Source organism: Dipteris shenzhenensis, chromosome 11 (genome assembly GCF_047967505.1).
Source record: "Dipteris shenzhenensis isolate YYH24624 ecotype China chromosome 11, Dip_SZ_1.0, whole genome shotgun sequence".
Lineage (NCBI taxonomy): Eukaryota > Viridiplantae > Streptophyta > Polypodiopsida > Gleicheniales > Dipteridaceae > Dipteris > Dipteris shenzhenensis.
In genome coordinates this window covers 7,826,021-7,834,821 of record NC_141606.1, presented here as the reverse complement: position 1 = coordinate 7,834,821, position 8,801 = coordinate 7,826,021, and the positions used below count along the sequence as shown (strand labels likewise).

Genomic DNA, 8,801 nt, shown 5'->3' with positions numbered 1-8,801 from the left:
GCTTGAAAGTGACATTACTGTGCATGCTCTTTCCTATTTTATGACTCACATCTATGCACATCATGCTTTTTCAAGGTTCCCTTTCAAAAAAGATGCTCTTTCCAAGCAAATAATGGGGGATTGATGATTTTGCTACGTGTTTTTTAACACCCTGGGGTAGGTGGATGGACACTTTGCAAACATTGATTCAACATTTCAATTTGTGGTCACCTTTCTCCCTATTTTGTTCTTTTCTCCTTTGCTTGTGGATTAGGGATCAATCCACATGATTCCCTATTCTTACCTTATCATGGTCATGTCCTCAGCACTTAAAGAATCGACACTAATGTACGGCAAAAATCCCTCACATATTTTTAGCCCACAAAGAAAATAAAAATCCCTCACATATTTCAATTGTATAAGGAAACTAGAGAGGGGCTTCTGTGAAGGTTTCAATTTAGTTTAACCAACTACTTGTGGGCATTCCTTGTATCCGCCCCTTGCTTGTGTTTTATTTGTTTCTTTCAATTTCCCATTCATTTACATGGCAAATGTTTGGGATGATTTGTCGGTAGTGATTATTTGATAGTGCTATGTCTCTCTCTCTCTCTCTCTCTCTCTCTTGGCCCCCCTTGTGTGTATATATATGTCAATATCTCATGTGTGGTGATTTAAAAAAATCAATCAAGGGATCTTGAGTGAGCTTTATATATGCTTGGATGACCAAAGGGTTAAATAATGTGCATTTAACATAATATTAAACAAGTCTTACAAATTGTGAAGGTAGCTTTGTATTTTCGAATGGGACTAAATGTAGTAGTGCTTGTTGTTTGGGCAACTAAAGGACATTTTTTAAAGAGAAAATTTCAATATTTTCTTAAGCTTATCTACACAACGGCATCTTAGGGTATTGCATAACATGAGTATATCCCAAAAAAGGTGCAAGCATGCATCTCTTGAATGGTGAGGCCTTGGTTGTGTGAGGTTCATTGTTTGAGTTGTCATTGCCTTCATTTTGTTTGTCGTAAGGGGTTCAAGAGTATCCATGTGCCCTTACTAGAATATTGAAGGGACCTGACAAGGGAGTTGTGTTCAAGATTTGAATAAAGTAACATGAGCATAGGCTAGACCCTTGAAGGAAGTTTTTAAACAAAGTGACATGAGCACATGCGAGACCCTCAGAGAGATTTATTTATTAGAATAGAAGATCGAAACAGGAAAGAAGATTGGAATACGCATAAGCACTCATCAAAGTTATGAGACAACCCAAAAAACAAGGTGAATGATAATAAATCATTCATAAGGCCTGCCACAGATCCAAATAGCGAAAGAGGGCGGAGATGATGAATTGAAAGGGATGAGGGAGACAAAGTAGAGAGAGAGAGAGAGAGAGAGAGAGAGAGAGAGGCCCTGAAAATGTGGAGGAGAAAAATAGCAAGAAAAAATCGTGATTAAAAAAAAAAATAATGGCCATTTTCGCTTCTGAATCACCTTCGTCTAGAGCCGGTCCCCATGCAACGAAAAAGTTGGGGACCTTGGCTCACTTTCATCGGGCGTCGAATGTGGCTCATCATGCTGGCAAATGCACAACTCGAGGCCCCATGGTGGGACGATGTATCCTCAGCTCCTCCTCGATTCACGGTAGTTAGAGGGAAAAATCACTCAATGTCGAATGAAATTGTTTCTCAGAGCCCAAACATGGAGCGAAGCCGAGGAAGGCGGGGGGTGGCTACCAGATCGGTACCATGGGGTCTCGTGAGTCTGCGGAACTTAGTAGGCCTCCATTTGGTGGCAGGGCAAAAAAAAAGCGTTTGGAGGCGTGATTGAAGCACCCGCCAAAAGAAAGCGTGCAAGGAGATTAAAAAAATAATAATAATAATAACAATAGATGAAAATGAGATTTTTTGAAAATAATAAAAGAATGAAGGAAAATCCGAATGCAAATGGGGTCACGTCATGAGTGATGACTCATGGAGGGGGGGCGGGCGACACGTGGCGATGGAGACAATTCCAGGGTTCGGTCAGGTGGGAGGCCAAGTGAAGGGGCGACACGTAGGGAGGAGGGGGGGACACGTGGAGGGAAAAGGAAAAGGAAGGGGACACGTGGGGGGCGAGTGGGGGACCGAGATGTCGGGAAAGTATCTAAGGGGTCGACGGGAAATTTTAACGGTCATCTCTTCCGGCGAACCTCAAAAACAAAGCAAAACAAAGCCAACAGAGCTCCAACCGCCATAGCCACCAAGCTTCAAAGCCGCCATAGCCAACCAAGCTTGCATTTTTCACCTCTCCCGCTGTTCTTTTGCTCCGTATCCTCTCTCCTCTATCTCTGTTTTCCATCCATCTCTTTCCCCCTCTCTCAGAATCATTCAGTCCAATCCATTCCAATCTCCTCCCCCCTATAAAACCTCCATCGATTCCCCCCCCTCCCCCCAAATCGGGCCTTCTTCCTTTCTCTTCTTCGTCTTCGAAGTTCGCAACCCTCCTCTGATTTTTCGCTTGCTTTCAGTCTGGTTCTTCGTTTCAATCAGTCTGGTTCTTCCTCCATTCCTCTACGTTCTCAATCCCGCCGATTTTCGTACTTCCTCATCCCCGCCGATTTTCGTCCCTGAGGTCTCATCCTTTGCTTCTCACGTCCCGCCGATTTTCGTCCCCTTCCCTCTCCCCAAACATTGCTCCGCTTTCTACCTGTCGGTCTTGCACGCTCGTACTGGGACCGGGCTGCGCTTGTCCATTCACACAATTCAATTCCGCGCCAGATCATAACTTCGCCGATCTGACCCCCCGTTACGCACCTCTGACACCACAAGCTCGGCGCTCTAATAAGTTCCAACCCTGCCCTTTACGTACATAGCGCTCTCTCGATAAGCTTAATTTGCAATTTGCTGCACTTGAAGAACCCACAGAAAAATATCGAGCTGATATGGCCAGATCTACGGAGCCTCTCGTTGTTGGAAGAGTGATCGGGGATGTCTTGGACATGTTCACTCCCAACGCAGAGATGGTCGTGGCCTATCCTGTCCGACAAGTCAACAACGGGTGCGAGATCAAGCCTGTGGCTTTGGTCGAGCGTCCCCGGGTACAAATTGGAGGTCAAGATGCTTTCTTCACCTTGGTAAGTTCTCTTTTGATCACGATACCGTATCATTAATCCACCTTGCGCATTGCCGCCAAGGATGTCTTTCTTGATGATCCTACTGTGATCTTGATTTGAGATTGCACATCGTTGAAACTGCTCGCAGTTTTTTCTACTTTTTTTTGGGTCTTTGTTCCAGCGCTGTGCGTCTCCCCCGTTTGCCAAAGTTCCTATGATAATGCATTTTGCTTTGGTGCACTAATTCTATCGAGTCCTTGCAGGTTATGACAGATCCTGATGCTCCTAGTCCGAGCGAGCCATCTTCACGCGAGTGGGTTCACTGGTACGCTATTGCGAAATTTCGTATTCGAGTGAGATTTCACGAGTACTGTATGCGATTTGATCTGCTTGAACTTTTCTGTGCGATGGCTTTTGCAGGATTGTGTCTGACATTCCGGCCGGGAGAGATGTTACTTATGGTGAGTTTCGATCTTCTTTGTATTTGCTGAGCAATCTCGCGAGATGGGTTGCCAATTCGAAGGTGGTAGGGTGGAGGATATTTTGGTTGCTTGACTGTCTTGATTTTCTTGTCCACTGCAGGTCGGGAGATTCTTCCTTACGAGGCACCCAGGCCACTGATAGGCATCCATCGCTATGTGTTCGTCCTTTTCAAACAAGCTTCTCCGCTGGGGGTGATGCCACCATTGTACCGCAACAATTTCAGGACGAAGGAGTTTGCAGCCACCTACGACCTTGGATTGCCAGTCGCAGCTGTGTATTTCAATTCGCAGAAGCAGGCAGGAGGCCGGAGGCGTTAAAACACATACGCACCTTTGCCAGTTCTCACTTTTATAGGCACAGGCGCTTGAAAATGACACAAGACGAGAGTTTTGCAGCTGCTAGCGTTAGCTGCACTATGCAAACGAATTGTGACGTTGATCTTTCTCGATGATCCATCCATACAGTGAACTGAAATCTTTGTGATCAGAATGTTGCTTCTAGATTCCCCAGCTGCAGAGGAAAATGTATTTTGCTTTCCTCACGAACCAGTTTGTGGGAACGCTGTTACCCACATAATCGTCCCTCTGTAATAAAGAATGTGGCCATGCGCTTAACCCTACCATGATCTGTGATCTTGTAGCTTGAAGTTTCCCCAGCTGGAGAGGACAAAATGTTTTTGCGTTCCTCTCGGACCAGTTTGAGGGATGCTCTTCTTTCCAGATAATTGTTACCCATACTAATCATCATCGGGATCATCTGCTTGTTAGGCTCGATCCGAGGAAAGCATTCTCACCAGTGTAAATAGCAAAATCCTGGCAGAGAGCGCTTGTACACTTGTTTTTGTAGCGATGCTATATTTTTTTGAGAATTTGGTACCGCGTTTGTATATGGGATACTTTCTTCTAAGATGTGTTACGTGGCTTTTGTTTGTATGGGATTTTTCTTCTGGCTGTTAACATGCCTCTTGCAACTCTTCTGAAAAGAAACTTGGTGCTGGAAGTGTTTTATTCTCTTCTCTAGACTTACCCAAATGGCTACCGGCCACCCACATGGTTGATTCCCCGTCTAGAAGTATTCACTCATTATATTGCTAGTTCGTTGTTGGAAGTTTACGTCTTCATCGCTGTGCACTGAATTTGTTTTAAGCTTTTGAGCTTCCTGTCCAAAGAGAGACTGAACTAGGTGTAATTCTTTGCTAAAAAGACACACTGGACCTCTATTCTTTTATAATCAATGGATTTCTGTTTTCTGAATGTTAGTACATATCGTTGGAACTATATCAGTTTTGTCAATAACATTTTGAACCAGAAAGCTGCACAGGATTCTCATTGTACGAAGCTCAAATTATAGTTGATTGTTGAAGCAAGATCCCCAAACTACACGTGCCCAGAAGTTTGGTACCCCCTCAGAACCACACAGATCCACTCCATGCCCACCCCCCTTCAAGAGACCACCCTGTGAGTGCCTCTGCTAAAGTGCGCAATGAGATATAATGCCAAGAGAACAACTCCTCTAGTCCCTACAACGACCACTGGGAGAACTCTCTGCTGGGAAGGCTCAAAAGCGCAGATCTTTCTAGGGCTTTCAGCTCACTTTCTCTTTAAGTACACGTTAAAAGAAAGAGCCTATTTGCCATGATGATATTTTAGGATATCCATAAGGGTGCGAAACCCAGCTCGTAGCCAAGAGTCCCTACACACGCTTAAAGATACACAATGGTACAAAGAGCCTCTCTAAGCCTTAGTTGGCATTTGCAGATAGGCTTATGTATAGCCCTATCAGGTTCTTAGGTTGGCGGGGAGCTTGCAGATGATGTTGGGACCTAATGTCAAATCTAAATGGCACTTTTGGGATTGGGTGGACACTCACGTGCACCCTCCAAAATTGGGGTGTCATTTTGTGTACCAAAGGTGCATTGGACTTGCATTAATTAGTAGCTCTTCCAATGTGCCTTCAGAACATGCAATTGCATTTTAGCCCTGTGCATAGCTCAACGTTGATATTTCATATTTTTAATTATCATATAACACGGATGTGTAGTTCCTTATACTTGCCATTTGCACTAAGCATTGTACCAACTTGGATCTAGGACAAATTTCATATATTGATTGGTAGTTTGGGTATTAATTATGTACCTTCTTTTAGTCTTTTAACGATTTTGATAATTGAAAACCAAGGTCTACTCATTTAATGACCTTTACAAGACATGGGTTAAAGGTGGTAAGGTTTGCTTCTTAATCATGAAGAGCTTTGTAGATGGTTCGGGGGCAATGGTGATGGCATGACAATGAAGGACTTTGGCTATTTTGCTTCTAGGTTGGGTGTTGCTTGATCTTTTGCGTGTCGGCCTGAGGTCGTTGGTATAGTTTGTATCCTTGCTTGTGTTGTTGGTCTGATTTCAGATGTGTGTTGTCGAAGTTGTCTTTGTTGTCACTTTACTCTGTGCTGGTTGCTACTATTGTAGTCTGCCTCTATTTGTGTGCTTGCTAGTGGTTGAGTTTTTCTTGGTTTGTCGAGTCAATGTCTTTGGCTACTGTCGTTCTGTCGTTATGCATTGTTTGCAAGAGAGTGTTTCTTGTTGGTAGCTTTGAGTGTGGCGTTGTTTGAGTGCTTGTGTAGTTGCACCGTTATTGTGATATTGTTGTAATCTTGTATGCATGTTGACTTGCTTGTCTGAGTCGTGTCTTGCTTGTGAGCTTTTGGATTTTTGAGTTGTTCCTCACCTTGTTGTGGTGACTGTTTGTGAGTCGTAGCTTTGTGTACTTATCGCTTCTAGAGGTCACTGTTAGCTTTGTATCTCTCTCAAAAGAATTCTCTCTCTAAAGAGAATGCCTATTCTCTCTTGTAAATAGAGATACCATACTTCATATTTTTCTCTCTTTCTCACAAAATTGAATTTCAATGTAAAATCTCTCTCAGAAGACAACTCTTACACATCAATAAAATCTCTCAAAAGATTGAAGAGAATGACTCTTACAAATGGACGTGATATGGATGAAGAAGATTAATGGAAATCTTGCAAAATCAGCGAAACTCTCACGAAGAGAACTCACTCTAGAAGAATTCTCACACTCAATTTAAAATTAATCTAGCAGAGTTGGACCTAAGCTCTGATACCAAGTTAAATGGGGGATCTAAAATAATTCTCACACTCGATCTAAAACTAATCTAGGAGAGTCGGACCTAAGCTCTGATCCCAAGTTAAATGGGGGATCTAGAATAATTCTCACACTCGATCTAAAACTAATCTAGGAGAGTCGGACCTAAGCTCTGATACCAAGTTAAATGGGGGATCGAGCTCTCCTAGTGACAAGGCAATCACCTAATCTAAGCCATAGGAAACCTAAGTACACACATGATGAAGAGCTAAACTATACGAAAGCATAGACCGAAGTTCAATTCGGTTACAAGATAGAGACTTGTACTTAAAAAGATACTTCAGAGCTTGCTTGATATTATTGGTTGAAATGAACCTCTCGTTTACAGGAGTGGATACATACTTGCATGTGCTTGCTCATGTGCGAGATAGGACTTGCATGCCATGTGGGATCATGCCCTTGCTTCAGACCTTTACTCATACCTTTGCCTCTACTCATGTGCTCATGGCACCACAACTCCCAAGAGATTATTAAATTAATAAAGATGTCTATGTATTTATGAGATGAGAGCCAACCTCTCCTTTTATTTATGAGGGTGAGAATTTTAAACCTTATACTCTGTATGTTTTTACATCGTCTTTATGGAACATAGTGGTAAGATCTTAAAAGTGGGTAGCGGATGTCTCGAGTTCAAGTACTCCCTTTGCATGAAATTTAAAAGATATCCCTTTGAGGTAGTCCATATTTTTACCAATTAATAAATTGACAAATTAAAGGACTTTTTCCCCCCCTACTCAACCCCCTCTCCCCCATGGCCCACCACAAGAGGCACATCTGTCCAAAGCCTATGTTGCCATAGGAAAAAGGAGACATTTCACATGATTTGATGTTATCTCTGTGCCAACATGGACTTAGGTAGTACAGAATGTGTGTGTAGAGTAGCGGCAAAGCTCCGCTTGTACTTGCATAAGGCTAGAAATAATCCCTCTTAAAAATCCAACTTGCATGTTCTACATGCAAGTTCTACGTACGATTAGGCAACATGCGACTCCTACATGCGAGTTCTACATGCAACTCCTACATGCGAGCTCTACTTGCAACTTCTACTTGCAACCAGGGATGTTTTTATCAAAGCTATGCTTAAATATTAATATAAAATCTTGGCGAAAGTTTTCAAGCTCATTTTTTAAGTTTCACAATATTGGTAGAATGTACTACTTTTATATATTTTCTTTTAAATTTTGAAGGAAAAAATGTAAATCTTGGCGAAACTTTAAATTTTCTTGCATAAAAGTTTCAAATCCTGGCGAATGTTTTAAACATTTATTTTTTTAGGGCATATAAACTTTCGACGCCAATATAAAAGTTTAGCTTCTTAACGAAACTAACTTCAAAAAATCATCCATGCTTGCAACTCCTACATGCAAGTTCTACATGCAAATCCTACATGCAACATGCAACATGCGAGTTCTACATGCAACTTGCAACTCCTACATGCAACTTCTATATGCAAGTTCACATGTAGAGCGAGAATGTCTTACAATTCGTACATGCAGAGAGAGAAGCTCTTCAACTTGTATAAATACCCCATAATGGAATGAAGCCCACACTCTTTGGGGCATTGTGTTGAGTTCTACTTTGATATTCCAAGCAATTGTCTCAAGTGTCCATGCTTCCTTGCACTCCACGTCCAAAAGCATGTCCTAACCTTGCAACTCCTCCTCCCCTCTTCTCCAACCTTGCAACCCATCCTCTCCCTCTCCTCCTCCCTCCTCCTCCTCCCTTCTCCTCCTCCCTCTTCCTCGTCCTCCCTTCTCCTCCTCCTCTCTCTTCCTCCTCCTCCTCCCTCCTCCTCCTTCTCCCCTCTCCTCCTCCCTCCTCCTCCTTCTCCTCCCTCCTCTCTCTTCTTTCCCCCATGCTCTTACACCTTCTTCCTCTCCCACTCCTATGCTCCCCCTAAACCCTTAGTTCCTCAACCCTTAACCTCCATGATCTACAAGGGAGATGAGTTCTCCACCATGTACTCTACCCTAAACCTTGAAACCTATTCTAAACTCTGAAACCTCCTTCTAAACTCTGGAACCTCTCTCTAAACCTTGGAACCTCCTTCTAAACCTTGAGCCTCCTTCTAACCCTGGAGCCTCTTCTAA

The 8,801-nt window shown here is 43.0% G+C and overlaps 1 protein-coding gene across 1 annotated transcript; it reads left to right on the top strand.

Moving 5' to 3' along the window:
- Positions 1 to 2,173: 2,173 nt before the first annotated feature.
- LOC147896568 (protein MOTHER of FT and TFL1-like) lies at positions 2,174 to 4,451 on the top strand. Its single transcript, XM_087381303.1, has 4 exons — positions 2,174 to 3,091; positions 3,334 to 3,395; positions 3,491 to 3,531; positions 3,653 to 4,451. Exons 1-4 carry the CDS (start codon positions 2,900 to 2,902, stop codon positions 3,868 to 3,870), a joined length of 513 nt encoding a protein of 170 aa, XP_087237429.1. The 5' UTR covers positions 2,174 to 2,899; the 3' UTR covers positions 3,871 to 4,451.
- Positions 4,452 to 8,801: the final 4,350 nt, after the last annotated feature.

Coding starts and splice junctions, on each gene's coding strand:
- LOC147896568 (XM_087381303.1), top strand. CDS start 2,900: ATGGCCAGATCTACGGAGCCTCTCGTTGTTGGAAGAGTGATCGGGGAT. Junction 3,396..3,490: donor TCACGCGAGTGGGTTCACTG/GTACGCTATTGC, acceptor TGGCTTTTGCAG/GATTGTGTCTGACATTCCGG. Junction 3,532..3,652: donor CGGGAGAGATGTTACTTATG/GTGAGTTTCGAT, acceptor TGTCCACTGCAG/GTCGGGAGATTCTTCCTTAC.